General features: G+C 42.3%; 1 protein-coding gene across 2 annotated transcripts in view; it reads left to right on the top strand.

Moving 5' to 3' along the window:
• LOC122816397 (nodal modulator 1-like) overlaps positions 1–20,065 on the top strand; it is an 877,949-nt gene that overhangs the window by 286,473 nt on the left and 571,411 nt on the right. For both annotated transcript variants that reach the window (XM_044089153.1, XM_044089155.1), the window contains exon 15: positions 3,995–4,131. In XM_044089153.1, the coding sequence (XP_043945088.1) occupies positions 3,995–4,131 (137 nt within the window). The remainder of the gene's footprint in view (positions 1–3,994; positions 4,132–20,065) is intronic.

Below are 20,065 nucleotides of genomic sequence, written 5' to 3'. Positions count from 1 at the left end.
ATCTGAACAATTTCAGGCTCTGCTCTTGTACCAATCCTGACTAACCTACTTTCATCTTTCTACTATCATATTTCTTTATTCAACACTGCGATGTTTCTCTCTGATCACAAATGACTTGATTTTATTGTTACTACTGTTCTCATGTATGAAAAAAAAAAAAAAAATTTTTGTTACAATTAATGTTTTTATAAGTATGTATTACATTTTGAACTACGTAATAATCCCACCCTCCTTATTTTGTACTGAAAGTAGTCAATGCCTTACTTATTACGTAGTTGGTATTTGTTTTTTTTCTTAGATTTGTATTACCTGACCTGGACTAATATCTTTGTATTTTTGCTCATTGCCTGTGTCATAAGTGTTTATTGTACATGTTTATTTTCTATTACCTTGCTTTAATCTGTGGAGCTTTTCTCCCCGGTCCTCCACTGAAAATGGATATTGATCCAGCTGGACTAGCCTGGTCAACAAATGTAAAATAAAAATAAATAAAATAAATAAATACATATTTGTGTATGTGTGTATATATATATATATATATATATATATGTGTGTGTGTGTATATTTATATATATGTATATATATATATGTGTGTGTGTATATATATATATATATATATATATATATATATATATATATATATATATATGTGTGTATGTATGTGTGTATGTATGTATATATATATATATATATATATATATATATATATATACATACATATATATATATATATATATATATATATATATATATATGTGTGTGTGTGTGTGTGTATTTTAAAATATGGTACTTGAATACCAAAAGGTTTAAATACAGACTGTTGTTGGAAGTATGTAATTTAAATGCATTGTGTTACTTTAAATGTATAGTTTTTTTAAGTTTTAATTGTTTAATTATTTGTAGAATTTATTGTAGCTGGTGCTATAAATACTGATTTTTTTCAGTAGTAAGTTATTCCTTGAAGGCTTACTGTGGCCGAGGCGCTAGAGAAATAAACCTTTTTTTACTGGTTTTTGTGTGGTTTCGTTTTTGTGAAGAAGCAGCTGTTTCTTTGTCGTTTTGTGCTATTCTGACATTGAAAGCCTTCAGCCACATGCTCAGAGAGGGCTCCTCCAAAATCATGACAGATAATGCCAACATTGTGTGATACATAAACAAGGGTAACTCACTCACATGTATTTTCTATGCAGACTCGCAGTGGATCTGACTGCAGTGTGTGCTGTGCCAGAAATCTCCCTTCTGAAAAAGCAGCTGAGACGTTTCTGTTGCAGAGCAGCAGCTCTAGAAACTTGGAAAATAGATGCGCTTTTCCTCAATTGGACAGGTCTGCTTCTTTATGCTTTCCCTGCTATACCATTGATCCCCATGGTACTTCTAGAAGTCAAGGATAAAAGGCCAAAAGTTATTCTTGTATCCACCTTTGTGCTAAGATAACATTAGTTCATTCTCATATGTAACTTGGCAAGGGGAAAATGGAGTGTGTTGTCTCGGCATGTGGACCTTCTGACTTGAATCAAGAGGGCTCTACTGCACCTCTGTCTGGCTACACTAAGACTGACAACTTTGATTTCTCAAATTCCAGACAGGCACATGTATTCTGAGGACATGCTGAAGATCATGAGAGAGGATCAGGGAAAAAAAACAAGGTGGTATTACCTAGCAATGTGGTAAAGATTCTTACTCTGGTGCCTGTTCAGGAGCCTAGACCTAAGCAAAACCATCATAGTTAAGACTTTGGGGTATCTGTCAGATCTTTACAAAACTGGCTTATTTTGTGCACCTATGCATGCTTCTCCTATTTCAGCCTTCCTACCCATGAACCCCCCCCAACACATTTTGTTACACAATTTCTCTACTGGGTCCTGCATCTTAGACTGTCAAGGAAATAGGTTGCTCATCCATGAGATTTATTTATTTATGCATTTGTTAACCAGGCAAGTGTGATAGTTTGAAGACCCTTTTCAGGCATGACCCAAGCCACAGAGCAAAATATAAAATATCAAGTTACAGTACATAGACAAGGATTGGTACAGAAAGCCAAAAGGCATTACAGTCGCACAGTATTCAGTGGTACATATAGTTAAGAATAAGCAAATATATTTTAAAACATCACATGCTGTTCAGGTATAACACAGTTAAACACAATTTTTATTAAATGAAAATGTTTACATAGTAATAACCTGCAGGGTGTGTTTTTATATTCAAGTCTAAGTTGGTTGTGAAGCATAGTAAACTCTAGACACACACAACGAAATATTAGGTTGGTATTGGGTGAAAAAATAGTAATTGTAGAGTGGAGAAATGGTGAGTGGATGAGTTAGCAGGAGAAGGTGGTGTTGCAAATGGAGAGTGCAGAAAGATTTGTAGTTATGTTTTACAGAAATTGTCCCTGCCATCTTTGGAACCAACTGATTCTTCTCCTCTCCAGTTGAGAATATGCTGTTTTTGTTGGCTATTATGTATGCTAGTAGGATTTCAGAGACCTAGGCTTTAATGTCAACAGAACCCTTTTTAGGTTCATAGGAGGTTATTAGACTATTGGCCCTAGGGTCTTTATAAGCCTAGCCAGGTTGTACCCTTGTTCCCTTATTGACCAAGTTGTATGGTCTATATTTGCAGTACGAGTCTGTGATCGGCACCAACTGCCCTTATCCAAGTGGGACATAGGTGTTCCCCAGTATAAGGTATCCCTTCGTACATACCCTTCCTATATGCCTACTGTGGTTTCTGAACAGTCTCATAACCAAGCCATTTACTTGGCAGTTTTCTTTCCAAATCCATAAATGGAGAAGAAAGGATCCTCAGTTTCCCTTGATGTGTACAGACAGCTGAGGCTTTATTTGCAGAGAACTAAAATTCAGAAAAGCTAATGAGCTTTGAGGTTTTAGTTGCACAGGACTAAAGAATTCAGAAAAGTTGATGATCTATTTGCTTCCTTAGCAAAGGGAAAAAAGAAGGGCAAAGCCATAAGCAAAAAACTATAATTGGCTTGTTTGTTGCATTTCATATTGTTACACAACTCTGCTTGAGTCACTGATTACCACTGCAGCCTTCATTGGAGTGGTCACCAGACAGGGTATTTGGGAAGTAGCAACTTGGACTTCTGTTCACACCTCCTGCAAGCACTACAATTTAGACAACGCTTCTAGGGCCAAGGCAGGACTTGCTTCTGCAGTCAAACAGGGTCCTATCTCTTGACTACATGTCTGTAATTGCCCTTTTCTCTTATTTGGGAATCTTTCCATAAGTGAGGACCACAGCACTGGATATTTTTGCAGGCTGTATAGAAGAGTAGTTGACACCTTTGTACTGCCTACATTCCTGCTACATGTATGTTTTCGTGTTAAGATATTACGAAAAGGTTGTTCAGCCTAAGAGTGAGAATAAACTAAGTAGTGAGGGTGTGAAGGATTCAGGTCGCTAACATGTGAGGTGCAGAGGACATGTCCGTCCTACAGAAACATTGAGTATAGTTAGCTGGACAAACTTGTATTGTATTAGTATCTGTGCAATGAATATGTTGGCAGATTCTCATGTGATGATGCCTGTCCTGCAACATATCTTGTTCTAAGCGGCACACTCTAGTTTACCAAATCTGCAGAATCAACAGAGATGTCACCATGCCTCCTTTTGTGAATATTCAAGTAGCATCTCATTAGTAAGAAGACAGGTGGGCACAGATGGCAGATCAACCAGAATCACTGTCCGGGAACAGTTATGTTGATAGCTCACTGCAGATCTTTAGGGTTCTTTTGTTTAATTATTGAATCCTTTTCTGCAGAGTTAGAGTTTGTGAACAAAATCACAGATGCTTGTGAGAACTTGGTACAATACATTGTACTGTGAATGACTGCAGTAGTTCAACTTTCCAAGACATTTTTTTTTAATTTGAAGCACTATTTAGTAACCAAAGCATGCATTTCTAAGGAGTGTAACCTCTTGTCATGACACACTGAACTAATGCTTCTCATTCCTGGATTTCTTTTCTTTTCAGCAAGCATTATCCATGATGAATGGTGCTGGAAAAACAAGTCCTTAGAGCTTGAAGTTCTGGATGAAGATTTAGCTGGAATTGAATTTAGGCAGACTGGATACATGTTGCGATGTTCTCTTTCACATGCAATCACGCTGGTTTGTATCAAAAATGGTAGACAAAAGTTATTACTCTAATAAAGTCGAAAACATTATTTTTAGAAAATGCATTTTTGTTTAATCCATTTAGTCTTTTACCCATCCAATGTTCAACATTCCTGGCAGAGCTGCAAGTAGTAATCTAGCAAGTGAGCATCCATACTACAGGTGGAAGGAGTAATGACAGAGAGAACCAGGCTTAGCATCTTATCAAAAAGGAAGACTTTTTACATGGAGAGGTGTCTGGATGTGCAGTGATGCAAACATTTGCTTTAATTTGCATTCATGCATCATTAATCTGCCTATTCACAGTCTGTAATACTGAGCTCCAGGGACTCCCTCACATTATAAGGGTATAGATGGCACAGATTCATGTTGAGTTGTTGTCTGTGAACCATTTGTCAAAACTACCTTTGGCAAACAACTTTTGTTTTTGTAAAGGGGCGGATTAGCCACCCTGCACCACCTCCCCCAGACTTGTATGTACCAAGATCCCCCGGGGATAAGGAAGAGCTAACATTATGTGCTCTGTCCATCTCACACTTGTCAGCCATTTAACAGCACTTGACAGTTTTGAACACAGGTTTCTAGAGCTTCTGGCCAAATTGTGTGCTCGTGGACTGGATTACTATTCCAGATAGTATTCTTTTATATTTCCACAATATGTTTGCAGCCTTTGCTCTCCATTTCATTTTGTTGTCCATGGCTGAACATTGTTTTGTTATTGACACTGTTTTATTCTACTGTTTATGCTGGTATGCTTACATGGTTACTGAATTTGTATAAAGTCAGCTAAGGCTGTTCTAGTAGTACTTGATTGCAGAGGAGTTGATAGCTAATCTGCCCCCCCCCCGTCATCATCTTTAAGTTGATGAGCAAAAAAAGCTCATTTTTTTTAAACTGTAGCAAATTGCTTGCTACACATTTTATGCCTGCCACACACACAATGCTAAAGCCAGTAAAGCACTGAAGACCATGTGACCTCTGCCAGTTGTGCTGCCTCTAACCCTTACACCTGGGGGAAGTCCTGCTGCCTAACCCTTACACCCAGGTGAGTCATGCTGCCTAACACTTACACCCGGGTGAGTCATGCTGCGTAACACTTACACCTGGGTGAGTCATGCTGCCTAACACTTACACCCGGGTGAGTGATGCTGCCTAACCCTTACACTCAGGTGAGTCATGCTGCCTAACACTTACACCCGGGTGAGTCATGCTGCCTAACACTTACACCCGGGTGAGTCATGCTGCCTAACACTTACACCCGGGTGAGTCATGCTGCCTAACACTTACACCCGGGTGAGTGATGCTGCCTAACCCTTACACCCAGGTGAGTCATGCTGCTAACACTTACACCCGGGTTGACTGCTGCTTTTGCTTCACCCTAACTATGCTGTTTGACTGATATTGATTTCAGATTTGCATCCTTAATCTTATCAGTTATTTCAAAAATGTTCTCGACAGTTTCAGCCAGTACGTCCTTACTTCTGTGGAACATCCTACCAGTATGGGATGCCCTTCTACTGAATACTTATTTGGAGTTTCTTCCAATAGCTTCAGATATTGCTGTTGAAGTTCTTCTGGTGGTGGTGAAGTTTTAGAATGCATCATGTCTTGATACCTTTAAAAGAATGTTATGACACAAAGTCTGTTAATGTGCTATTATAGTTTCTCCTAGACAGCCAACTCCTGAAGAAGCAGAACTACTGTTCACTTGTTTCTTTCAGCAAGAGTCACTGTACAGTTTAGACTTCGATTAGGGAGAAAAAATTAGAAGATTCACTTGGTGGCTTGTCTTCATAGGTTCGTAGGTAAGTGCTAGACTAGCTGTCCTTGGCGGGCCATTTTTAAGCCTGGCTGGTTTCCCTTTTCCCTGTGCTCAAAGTAACATATCCCATTTAGTTATAGATTGACCATGGGATGGGTGAGGCTAATAATTGTGTATTATCCCTAAAGAGAATAACGTGGCAGTAGCATAGATAATTTGAGGGGGCCGATGCATGGGATAAAGCATTTAGGAGTAGTCTCTGTCCATTAGTAGTACAGGAAGCAGTCTCTTCTGTTTCCCATCCATAGATCTAAGTTATGCTTGAAAATGGATAGGGATGAACTCTGTTTTATGTGGGTGGGGAGATTGTTCCATAGCAGCAGTATCCTCTGCAAAATATACCTGTCCCTCCAAACCATTCGGTTGACGTTGCAGAAGAGGTTTAGATTCCTAGACCAATAATTTCTCATGCTGTTTGACTTGCTAATGTGCAGTAAACCCATCAGTAATGGATTAGAGGATGCCTTGTATGCCAAATGCAGGTCACCTCTTAGCAGTCTGTAAGATACAGAGTATAGTGATAGGGCTTTGAATTGGTCAAGGTAGGACACGTTTAGGCCTTGTATCACTTTAGTGTGGCATCATTGTGGTCGTTTGAGTTGTTGTATGTGTCTAGACAGATACATGCCAGTGGGGGGCATTATATTCAGTGATTGGCCTAATGAGGGTAAACTATGACAATGACATCCCTAGATCTAGACACAATCCCTTTGTTTATCATCTGTTTGTCATCTGTACAGTATAGAAGGACCTTCTTACGACAGTAGACATGTTGGTCAAAAGTTAAGATCACAGTCCACATAAGTTCCCAAATCCCAAACAATTGGGTAAATTTTAGGGGTGTATTGTCAGTGTGGTAGTTCCCTGGAACATATGACTCCCCAAAAGGAAACAGTAATGTATTTTTTGGCATTTAGTTTCAGACCATGATTTTGACACCAGTTATTTATATGAGACGAGCATTCCTGCAAGTCATTTGGGAATTATACTAGCTTGCAGTCATCTGCAAATTTAGTCAGAGCTCTTGGGTGTTAACTTTTACCTCACAAAAGGAGAGGCCCCAGCACAGAGCCCTGGTAGACTCCACTAATGACTGGTCTCTTTGTGGAGGTAAATTCCCCTATTTTGATTATCTACGTTCTTTCTGTGAGCCAACTGGTAACTCAGCAGGTGACATAAGAGTTCATTCCCAGTTACTTTGCTTGAGTAGGGATTGATGTCAGAAGCATTGGTCAGGTAGAGATGTGCGATGTGTAGCATTTTGCTTTCATTTATTGCCTTGGTGACTTTTTCAAAAAAAATCCACCATGCTGGGTAAGCATGACCTGCCCTTGTTAAATGCAAACTGAGCTGGGTCTAGTGTTTGGAGGTTTCTTCTGTCCTGATTGATTCCATAAGTCCTTCCATGGCTTTGCATATGAGGCTTATCAGACTTATTCAGATTCCTCCATGAGGTGTCTCGCTAACTCCTTATGATATATACATACATACATATATATGTATATATGGGTTCCCTTCAGAATCTCGAACTACTGAAATCTGGAATTTCAGTAGCCTGAGACCAGAAGGGCGAAACTGCAGAATACCAAAACCCCAGAGATTTTAAATTAGTGGTTCTGGTGTTGCGGTGTGTTAGTGGGTGGTTGGAGATGTAGGTAAGTGTTTGTGTTTTACGGGTTTTGGGTAGGGGCTTTAGTTTGTGTGTTTGTGTTTTGTTAGTGTGATGTGTGTGTGCGAGGGAAGTGTAGCTTGTGTGGTGGTGTTTTTGTCTGTTTGTCTGTGTAGTGTGACCTCGGAGTTAGTATATTTAAGTAGGGGGGTGCTTGTCCCCCTGCTTGTATATAGGGTAGGTGTTTGTGTATGTTAAGGGAGGTGTATGTTTGCGTTTGTGTCTGCGGTATGTTTAGTGCAGAAGTCGTGATTTTAAATTTTGCGTTTCTGGGGTTTCGGGTTTTTGGATTTTCGGCTTCATGGTCTCGAGATACTAAAATTCGAGATTTCAGTATTTCGAGATTATGAAGTGAATCTGTGTGTATGTGTGTGTGTGTGTATATATATATATATATATATATATATATATATATATATATATAAATATATGTGTGTGTGTGTGTATATGGATCTATTTTCTGTTAAAAGTACGATCCATCTAATTACACTTACCTGCTCACTGTCTGACGAAACTGTCTTTTAACGATGCAATGAACTGCTGAATTCCTTTCTCAAAGAAAGGAACCACTGGACCACCAAACAAACAACACACAACGGAAAGAGAGAGAGCTCACCAAAGTGGGAGGCTTTGTCCCCTACTTAAATATACCAACTCTGAGATCGTACTACATGGGGAGAGGGCACAGTTCCCCATGGTGGTCCAGTGGTTCCTTTCCCTGGGAAAGGAATTTGTCAGTTTGTTGTATCATTAAAAGGCAGTTTCGGTGGATATTGTGTGGGTAAGTGCAATTTGATGGATTGTACTTTCGTTGATGGAAAGTAGATCTAATATATATAAATATATATATATATATATATAAATAAATATATATATAAATAAATATATATATATATATATATATATATATATATATATATATATATATATATATATATAAATATATATATGTATATATAAATATATATATATATATATATACACTAGCTGTACCCGGCCACGCGTTGCTGTAGGCTCAGTCTGGTTAAATGGAAAAGAAAGAAAAGAGAAAGCACACATTTCTAATATGTTTAATTTCACAATGCTTGTGGGTATACAATATTTTTTGTTGTTCCATTTTCTTTGCAGATATAGAGATTGTCTGGTTTGCCGACTCTAGAACACGCAACATATAATTGTCCATGTGAGAAGCAATCCATGTGTAGATCTAAACAGCACAATTCTAAAGATTGGCCCTGAGCTTTGTTGATGGTGATTGCAAACGCCTATTGAATTGGGAATTGCAATCTCTTAAATTGAAATTGCATATCCGTTGGAATCCTAGGAATGTGAGGAATGAGGACATCTTCACCTTTGAAAGTTCCTGTCAAGATGCTTCTACGACGTTGCTCATTAATTTTTTTTACTGCAAGCGACATGCCGTTGCAACGCTTTGGCTGGTTGATATTTCGCAACATGATAATTGGCATGCCGATTTTCAGTTGCAGTACGTGCGGTGGCATCCCTGGCAGAGTGAATTCAAAAATTCTGTTGGATAATTAACCACTTCATCTGCTTCCACAACAGTGTTGACGGACTTGTATGTGACTGCCTCGCTTTGAATGTTAGATTGAATAATATTGTTAAGATGTTCATCGTGTTACACTGCTGCAGTCATTACACTTGGGTTATCCTGCCGTCAGGCAGTCCCGCAGTCGGCCACAGTTCCAAAGTCTTGGTCCGGCTTCGGTTGCTGTCGCCTCCTCCCTGACGTCAGTGCGGCAGGGGTATAAAAGAGGCAGCTGATGCCATTTTCTTCAGTCTTTCTTGCCGCGCGGTGCCCGAAGCAGAAGCAGTTCGCAAGTGCCGGTCGGCCAGCTCCTGAGATTTACGAAAGTATTTCAGCCGAAGTCTTCTTGAAAGCTAAGTACCCCGTTGGGGAAACTTTTCTTGCCTCAGTCCGATGTCAGACAAAGTTAATAATTGCATTTCATGGGGGAAGCAAATTCTGCATAAGGATTTTCACTCTTATTGTATACCTTGCTTAGGCCCAGATCACGACGTCTCGGCCTGCCATTTTAGTGATAGATTCAACAAACACACTATTAAGCGTCTGGCGGAGTTTGCCCTTCACTTTTTTGGCAAAAAATTTAATTATATTATGTCGTCGGATACTCAGACTCCAGTTTTGAGCAAAAAACGCAAAGATAAGTACCGGCATACAAGGTCCGCACCACCTACTGATACCACCCTAAGGCCGACTACCGGTTCCCTGGTACTCAGTGAGGCGCCTACGCAGCCCCTTAGTACCGATGACTTTGCATTACCGGTGTCTTCAGTACCCGAGGTCGCAGGCTCCTCGGCCCCCATTCCTACTACAAATACCGACGCCACTCCTGGCGGGGAAACTCAGAATTTAGACAGGCCTGCCATTTCTCAAGGGGTCTTCAGGCCTTCCTCCTACTCTATTAAAGCCTTCACTAAATCTAAAACAGCCATGAAAACCAAAAACAGGTTCCTCAGACACCCTCTCAAGGCACCATGCCTAAAAAAACAGATGCTTAAAATGGCTGAGGATTTGATTACTCTTATCAGGGGTTCTCAACCCCCCTCTGACAAAAGGCCCAGATTAGAGGAAGACTACCCTTCCTCAGATCAAGCTTCTATCACCTCAAAACTATCTGAGGACCAGGAGTGTGCCTATTCTCCATTCGAAGACTCTGATGCAGAGGAGTCTATTCCCTCGGTCTCCCCCCTGAGGATTTCTCTTTTGGGGAAACCCTGCATACATTGAGGAAACACTTTCACTGGGAAGGCCAAGATTACTCAGATTCCAAGAAAAGGCTCAGGGAATTTCTTCTGCTCCCCCAGCATAGGCCTCTGGCTATCCCTCCTGTTTTATACTTATTGGATGATGTGTACACAGAAGCCAGCCTTAATCCTGATTCTTTGCCTCCAGCTCCTGTTAAACCAGACAGGTATTACCGGGTTCCTGATTCTCACCAGTTCCTATTTAAAAGCCATACTGCTGACCCAGAAACTATTTCACAGGGTCCCAAGGGAATTAAGGCCTCTACTGCTAAAAACCCATTACCTTCAGAGAGAGATTCCAGATCTTTAGAAAGGTGGGGGAAAAAGGTGTACACCTCGGCCACTTTAACCATGCGGGCATTAAACTGTCAGTTCCATATGTTAAAGTATCAACAGTTTTTGATATCTCAGCTGAAAAGCAAAATGACACAACCAGAACAACCAGATTTAAAAGAGTTGCAGGATTTGTTGCATGGTGCAGAGCAAGTGGGGAAACATACCTTGCAGTGTGGTTTTGATGCTTTAGAGGCCTCATGTAGAGCTGCTGTTATGGGGTCTGTTATACGTAGGCATTCTTGGCTCAAAAAGCAGACCTTACCAGATCATGTCAAAGCTAAATTATTAGATGCACCTCTTCAAAAAGATGTATTGTTTGGTGTTAAAGCAGAGGAAGTGCTAAAGAAAATGGAGGAAAAAGCGAAATCAATGCAAACAGTGAAAGATTTCCTGCAGGTACAGCCTCCACGTTTCAGTAGAAACTGGCCTTCAAAAAAATTGGTCCTTTCCAGCCACGGACAGACCTCAAAGGGGCAGATACAGGCGTCCAAGGGGTAGAGGACAACCTCAATGATCTTTCAGAGCCAGTCAGTGGCAAGCACCAACCCCAGGAGGTAGAGAAGATAGATCACAGTTTTTTAGAAAACAGACACAATGACTCCCCCCTACACCTGCCAAGCAAAGCTTTAATGGCAGCACCTTTGGGTGGAAAACTGACATTATTCTCAAAAAATTGGCATATTGTTAGAAAAGACAAATGGATTCTGGATATTCTAGACAGAGGCTACAGGTTCCACTTTCACACCCCTCCAAAAATGAGAGGCATGCCAAACCTGCCACAAAATCAAAGGGCAGAGGCACAAAAACAAATTTCAGCTCTCATGGACATGAAAGCAATTCAAGAGGTACCTGCAAAAGAACAAGGTCAAGGGTTTTATTCCAGACTATTCCTGGTACCAAGGAAAGACAAAGATTGGAGACCTATCTTAGACCTATCCATCCTAAACACATATCTACAGGTGCCAAAATTCAAGATGCTCACATTGCAGCAGCTTCTTCCCATGCTGGGCAAGGAGTCTTGGCTGGTAACATTGGACCTCAAGGAGGCATACCTGCATGTCCCTATCAGACAAGATTGCAGAAGATGCCTCAGATTTCTTGCAGGTTCAACCCATTACCAATTCTCTGCATTGCCCTTTGGCTTATCTACTGCGCCCAGAGTGTTTGCGAAATGCCTGGCATCAGTAATCGCCTTCTGCAGACTACAAGGGATACAAATCTATGCATATCTGGACGACTGCCTGATCCAAGCAGACAGCAAGGACATACTACTGCAGCACCTGGCGTTTGTAATAAAACTGTTGAACTTCCTGGGATACACAGTCAACAGAAAGAAATCAAAACTAATACCCTCTCAACAAATAATTTTCCTGGGTGCCAACTTGGATACAACCACCCAGATGGCCTACCTCACGCCAGACAAGCAAGGGCAACTGTCTTCAATACTTCAGAAAAATGGCAACTTACACCAGGCTAACTGCAAGGAAAGTCCTGCAGGCTCTGGGATTCATGGCATCTTGCATCCTACTTATCCCATGTGCAAAGCTGCATATGAGGAAACTTCAATGGTACCTAAAAAAGTTATGGTCTCAACCCAGCCACATCTTGGAAGCAATTATACCACTCATTCCATGCCTTCAAAAGGAATTTATGTGGTGGGCTCAAGCTTGCCAAAGAAACACAGGTCTTCCTTTCTGTGTACCTCAAGCAACTCAAATCATCACAACAGACGCCTCAGACTACGCCTGGGGAGCACACATGACAGATCAGTGCATTCAGGGAAAATGGGCACGAAAAGAGAAGCTCCTTCACATCAACCAAAAGGAAATGCTAGCCGTGCAAAAGGCTATTATGACCTTCAAAGACCTACTGCAGCCAGGCCAGCTATTGATAAGGACAGACAACACCACAGTGATGTGGTACATAAACAAACAGGGAGGAACTCATTCATACCCCATGTGCAGGCAAGCCATGACCCTATGGAACACAGCAATGGAATTGAAAATTCAACTACAGGCACAATTCCTGCCAGGGAAGGAAAACACACTGGCAGACAACCTAAGCAGAAATATGACAGATCCACACGAATGGAAGTTGCATCCTCAAATTTTCACAAAGATAACTCAGGCGTGGGGACAGCCAGACATAGATCTCTTTGCTACCCACAGAAATTGCCAGTTGAAAAAATTTTGTTCAAGGACCTATCATCCACAGGCCTGGAAAGTGGACGCACTTTCCTTCAATTGGGCAACATTGGCAGTCTATGTCTTCCCGCCTCTTCGTCTGCTGCCCAAAGTTCTATTAAAAGCCAAAGCAGAGAGGCCGAAAATGATTCTCATTGCTCCAAACTGGCCAAGGCAACACTGGTATCCGCTCCTGAAGAGCCTGACATATTCCCCACCATGGATCCTACCTCTAGTCCCTCTTCTGTTGTCCCAGCACAACTACAAAACCCTTCACAACCATCTCAAAACTCTAAATCTAGCTGCATGGAGAATTCCTTGATTTCCCAACAGTTTCTCCTCTCCAAGGAGGTGCAGGATGTCTTCTTGGAGGCCAGAAGATCTTCTACTAGAAAGGCCTACTCCGCCAAATGGAAACGATTTTGTGCCTGGAATCAAAGAAGGGACAGAATCCTTGGGTAATAAATATACCTCAAATTTTACAGTACCTAGCTGAGATGTTAAACTATGGACTTTCCTTCTCCTCCATCAAGATCCACGCTTCAGCCATTTCTGCACAATACAACACAGATCCTCCTTTATTCTCTCATCCTCTCTTAAGGCAGCTCCTCAGAGGGGCAAAGAATATAAAACCCCCAAGGAAACTACCAGTCCCTGCTTGGGGCCTCAACTTTATATTGGAAAACCTGACCCTTCCTCCCTTCGAGCCAGCTTCTTCATCAGAGTTACAGTACTTGTCATGGAAAACAGCCTTTCTTCTGGCTATTATTTCAGCTCGCAGGGTTTTGGAGCTACAGGCCGTCATGGCTGTGCAACCATTCATCATTTTCCATCAGGACAGAGTTTCCTTACGAACCAACCCTACCTTTATGCCAAAGGTAGTATCCAGTGTAGCTTTGAATCGGACTATCCACTTACCTACCTTTTATCCTAATCCACAAAACAAAGGGGAAAGACTACTACATTCCTTGGACATTCACAGACAACTTCGTTATTATTTGGACAGGACAAAGCCATTCAGGAAATCTGAGCAACTCTGTGTGTCCTATGCTGCAGGTGCTCAAGGAAAGGCTATTTCCAAACAGACAATTTCAAAATGGATAGCCCACTGCATACGCTTTTGTTACTCATTTCATGGAAAAACTGTGCCTGGATGCATCAGATCCCACTCCACCAGAGCCACAGCTACCTCTGCAGCCTTCCTCAGGGGGGTCCCTACCAAGGATATTTTGGAAGCAGCCACCTAGAGTTCAGTGCACACTTTCTCCAAATACTATCACCTCCCACTATACTCTAAATCTAGAGCGGGCTTTGCCACAGCAGTCCTGCAGGGCATCCTAGCCCCTCCTAGTTTCACTTAGTGCCTACCACCCTTACTTAGCTTTGGGATTCTACCCATCTGTTATGACTGCAGCTGTATGCACGATGAACATAGTACAGTTTTGTACCTACCATAAATGTAGATGTTCGCGTGCTCATACAGCTGCAGTCCAGGTTTCCCTCTCTCCAACCCCTCTTAGGCCTTATGACAAACCCTTTTCATATAACCTTTTGGGGTACTCTTTTATGGTGTATTTGCTTGCAACTACTGTTTTTTGATTTATCAACATTGCATTTTTGCATAATATTATGTTTGCCTTCCTTCTGGGGGCACCTGACATCTGGGGCAAGAAAAACTGAAGAAAATGGCGTCGGTTGCCGCTTTTATTCCCCTGCCGCACTGACGTCAGGGAGGAAGCGACGACAACCGACGCCGGACCTAGACTTTGGAATTCGGCCGACCGAGGATCCGCCTGACAGCAGGATTAACTGATCTGTTATGACTGCAGCTGTATGAGCACTCGAACATCTACATTTATGGTAGGTACAAAACTGTGCTTTCATCAAGCTGGCTCTTCTAGTGATACAAATAAGTGCCCTGCTGGGGTCCCTTTCTTTCTTATTTTTTCCTTAGATTTTGTGTTCATGTTATCCAGGAAAGGGAAATGTATGTGTGGGAGGCAGATTCCCTGTAAAGGCAGACACTAAAAGTGCCTTTTTTGTTTGGGTGCTGTGCACAACCATACTCGGTGTGATATCAGGCTTTGTCCCTAAGACGCACCCAAATTTTGTCTTACTTTTCTATTAATCTGGAAAGCTACTGTCTGAAGTTACTGACTCAGGGTAGTATGGCTGAATCCGCCTGTCCCAACGTTCAGCCGTCTCTATAGAAAAAAGCTAAAAGAGCACAATTTGAATCTGTGGCTGTCCAGCCTTCACTGGACATCTCTCTTGCGGTGGATGAATAACAAGAAAATCGCCTGGTGCCGACAGTTCCTCTGCAGTGACCCATTTGGAGGCCAACGTGGAACTGCCTACTCACATGTCCGCTGAGGCTGTACATACTTCTGGTGCAGACATTAACGGGGAACCACAGCTGATTATATCTGAAGAACCTAGGTAGGTTTCCCATATTTTAGTTGGGGAAGAGGTGCCTGGGTACCCTTATTGAATCCAGACAGGACTCTGACCCTCCTAAATTTGTCAAGGCAGATGTTTCTTTAAAAAAGAAACTGAAAACAATTATAAGGCTACTGTAGTTAAGAATGCTCTAAGAGTGTGGTAGGACTTTACTCACGGGCTGTTAATTCCCTTACGGCTCTGAAAGCACCCCATCTAAAATAACAAATTCTGCTTCCTGTGATGAAGTGTTGGACTTTGGTGAGGAATCCTTAGCTTACTCCTCACAAATCTACTCTCCTTTGGACTTTGGGTCCGATGAAGAAGATTCATTGTCTCCTGGCTTTCCCTTTGAGGCATTATCTTTTGGGGATACAGTGGTTCATATAATGGAACACACTAAATAGGTTTGTTCACAAGTATCTGAAGTTCAGACAAGGTATTATGAACTTTTGTAAATGGATTCGCCCAGACCATCTGGGCTCCCTCCAATCCTTGCTATCTTATTGAGCACATTTACAACAGAGTCTTAGGCTCCTGACATTCAGCCTCCGCCCCCTAAAAATCCAGTTAGATTTTAGAAAATTCTTGATGATCATAAGTATTTGTATAAAAGCCTATCATCGTATCCCACTTCTGATTTCCATGTCCACAGATAAGCCATCCAAATTGCTTTTCCTCTTCCACGTTTCTGCCTTCTGACAAGGACAGCTGTGCTATAGAGAGGTATGGAGGGAAAGTATGTACTTCTGCTACCATGGCTTTTAGGGCCATTAAGTATCAGACCCACATGGCTAGATGTGTATCCTGGCTCCTCTGTCTCAGCTGGTTGTGGGGGGGGGGGGGGGGTCTGACTTGCCTGACTCAGACAGTAAAACTTCTGCCTGCTCCCTCTGCTGAGTTATGCCTCTCAGGAGGTCTACCATTCCATTAAATGCGGCAGATGCCTCCTCTAGGTCACCTGCATCTAGTTCTGTCATGAGAAGATATTCCTGCCTGTGTCTGCAGGATTTACTTGAAGACATTAAGACCAAATGTTTAGATTCTTCCTCAAATAACCAAATGCTTTGCACTCATGTTGTAGAATTGTTTACAACCTTGCAGGATAAGGGCAAAGTTATACAATACGCAAACATTTTTTCTCCTGTACCTAGGTTCCAAAGGAACTATCCTTCAAAATCTTTTATTTATAGACAACCTAGACAATCTGCTAGAGGTAAGAGGGTTTCTAAGTAGACTTTCGTAGATAAACCCACTCGGAGTTTGAGAGGTCAGAACCCCTCTTACCTGATAAATCTGCCTCAGTGTGGCATACAGCCTGCCCTTCCCCTTAGCCAGGTTACTCTCTCCCTCAGGCTAGCTCTTTCCTTCCCCTTTTTGGCAGCAGGTACCACAGACAACTGCGTTCTCTCCATCATCCATCACAGTTGCTTCAAGGCTTGGAAGTTGCTTCTCATTTTCTGGTCTGTCAACCTCCCCCTTGCCAGCTTCATTTTCTTTTGGTGCTTTGAGATCTGGTGGAACAGGGAACCATAAAACCCACTCCCTTATCTCAACAGGGAGCTGTTTTTTAATCCAGAGTGTTTCGGGTTTCCAGGACGGGAGGAGTCGTGGATGCCCATTCTAGATCTGTCTTACCTCAACATTTTTCTCTAGGTTCCTTCCTTCATTATGTTGTCTCTTCAGACTTATTTCCCTGTTTTGATTCCCCTTGCTTTTCTAGTCCCCTTTGATTTGAAGGCACCTACCTTCGTATTCCTATTCACCCTCTTCAGAAAGTGTTTATATTTCTCTGTGTCGTTCTCTCATCATCACATCTCCAAGGGTATTTACCAAATGCCTGGCCCCAGAGGTAGCTTTCAGACTTCAAGAAATCCATATTTTCCCTTATCTGGATGATGATCTGATTCAAGCCCCTGCTCAGCAACTCATGCCTCAGAATCTACACTTACAATCCACCATCACTTGGTTCTTCAGATGGTTTAATGGTTTCAGAGCACAATCTAGTGGCAGAATCTCTGAGCAGGTCCGGGACACATCTTCACACATGGATGGTTCACACAGAGGCGTTTCTGGACATTATTCATTGGTGGGGTACTTCTGAAGTAGATATTTCTGCCCTGCCTCTAAATGGACAACTTCCTCTGTTCTGTTCCGGAGTTTCTTCTTTTGTGGCTTGGAAGGTGGATATCATGTCTTCCTCTTGGAAGGGGATGTTCCTGTATGCCTATTCACCACTTCCTCTATTCAGGGTCTTGCACAAATCATATGGACACACGGACACATCCACAATATTGCTGGTGACACCCTTTTGGCTCACTCAGCACTGGTTCCCCCTTCTCTTTCATCTGGCTAGGGGCAGTTATCATGATTTGCCTTAGAGGGTGGATCTTCTCACACAAAACAAGGGATCTCTTACTCACCATAACTTGCCCACACTTTACTGACACTTAGGGTGATAGGGTTTTGATTCCTTTTAGGCACCACTTTTCTGAGGACATACTTTCAGGTCTTGCAGGAGCCAAGGAAACCCATTACTAGAAAATCCTATATGGCTAAATGGAAGTGATGTTCTACTTGGTGTCTCAAGCATGACCAGGTCCCTTTTTCGGGGGGGGGGGGGGGTTCTCTGGTCCTTATTTGTGTGAATTACTTTATATTGGTTTGGCATATTCTGTTAAAACTCATTTGTCAGCCATTTCTGCCTGTCTGCCTTTGAGTCCACTGTTGGCTTCTAGTTTTGAAGTCAAACAAATCCTAGAAGGTGCCCTTCATATCAGGCCTCCAAGAAAGCCTATTCCTCCTGTTTGGGACCTTGATTTTATTCTTGAAAAATTACTCCGTCCCGTTTTGAGCCTGGCTTTTCTTCCCTGCTGCAGCATTGTACTTGAAAGACTGTATCATTGGTGCCCTTTAACTCTGCCAACAGAGTTTCTGAACTCCCAAGTCCTCATGGCAGTTCCTTCTTTTTTAGTTGTTCACAAGGGCAAGGGTGTCTCTTTGTACTACTCCTTCTTTTAAGCCCAGGATGGTTAATGATTTGTCCTGGAGTCAGTCTTCCCTCACTTTTTCTTTCCCTAAATTCTGCCAGTGAGAAGGTGCTACATAACTTGGATTTACATGGACGGCTCAGTTATTACTCAGATAAGACAAAAGGCATCCGAAAATCTGAGCAAGTTTGTTCCTTCCTTGTTAGGAAATTGGGATTCAGTGTTGTCTTGCTCAGTCTAGTTTCAACCTGTTGGTTATTGGATCTGATAGTGGCTGAGTCCTTCATACTTAGAACTCTCCAGGCTGTGCCTCCATTTCCCACATCCCCTACTCCTCACCCTACTCCCCAGGTCTGGCTTGATGCTATTCCAGTCAGCCGCTCGATCTAGCTCCACTTCAGCTTATCCTTTTGGAAAGTGTATTGTACTGCTTTTTTGGTCTTGTGTTTTGCTATCCCTTACCCTTTATTTAGTTTTACCTTAGGAAGCATTATGTGTGATAGGTAGTTGTACAGGGTTTTTTCTTTAGGAAGGCTTCTCACCTTTTGTTATCATCTTTGTAGTAGTGTGTTTGTTATCTTGTTTAGTTACTGGCTTGGGGTTTAGCATAGTTATAGTAGCATAATTGTAAGTATTCTGTTTTTGCGGGTTTTTGACTTGGTGTGTTTTGCTAATGGGGAAAGGTTTTAAGAAATGCATTGCCTGTGGGTGCAAGTTGGCGTTGCAGGATGCACATGATCATTGTGTTCATTGTTTGGCGTATCACACCTGGACTCTGCATGTTCTATTTGTGAGGGTTTTGGGTTTAGGCCAATTAACAAGCATCCGGCCAAGTTGGCCTTTCACCAGCTTCTTCTGCCTCTACCACAACCTCAGAGGTCGGGTCTGATGAGCTTTGATCTCTGGACTCCATATTGTCCAAGGGGATCAAAAAAGTTCCTCCTGTGCTTCTGTCCCGGGTCCTTTTTCCTTGGTCGCACCTGACCCAAAGTCCCACGAGTTTTGTGTCCCCTTGTTGCCTCGGAGCCGAGCAGTAAGGCTGTCACTGGCTCTGAGCTTGCCCAGCCTCTTCCTTCAGGTAGGATAGCTTCCTCTTTTTCTACATCTACCATGCTAGAACTGTCACCAGATTAGTCTCCTTTACCACCCTGGTTCCAAGTCTCCCCAGCTCTGATCTGGCAGATGGCTTTGTCCTCTTTGAAATTATCCTCCTGGCCCCAATCGGTGGCTTCATCCATCAGTCATTGAAGCAGGTGGGCAGTAGTAAAGCTTTTTACTTGGAATAGCTAATGAGATCCTTTATGCAGACTGAGGCATTTGGGCCTTATCCCTTTCATTCCAATTTCTGGACCTTCAGCTCTATCTGGCTTCCTCCCTTGGCCTCTCAGATTCAATATCTTCAGGCCTGGCTGTCTTCCCACTATCAGGGTTGGATCTGACAGCTCGCCCATCTTTGGCTCTGACTCGCTCCTTGGTCTTATTGACTGACTACGTCTTGGCTCTGTGGACTTGAACCAGAGTTTTTGGGTTGAGGGTCAGTGGTTCCTGCTTTGGGTTAATTTCTCCCATTTGGATCTTCGGCTTTTTACAGCTGTGCTCCAGTTGCAACACTGGGGCTAGGTGTAGCTCCTTTGGGCTTGGGTGTGTCACTTGTACCTTCGGATACTGGGACCCTCAGTTCCCAGAAGCCAGCTAACGC

Source organism: Protopterus annectens, chromosome 12.part0 (assembly GCF_019279795.1).
Source record: "Protopterus annectens isolate FY-2018-M chromosome 12.part0, PAN1.0, whole genome shotgun sequence".
In the NCBI taxonomy this organism is placed as follows: domain Eukaryota; kingdom Metazoa; phylum Chordata; order Ceratodontiformes; family Protopteridae; genus Protopterus; species Protopterus annectens.
This window is presented reverse-complemented; position numbering and strand designations above follow the sequence as displayed.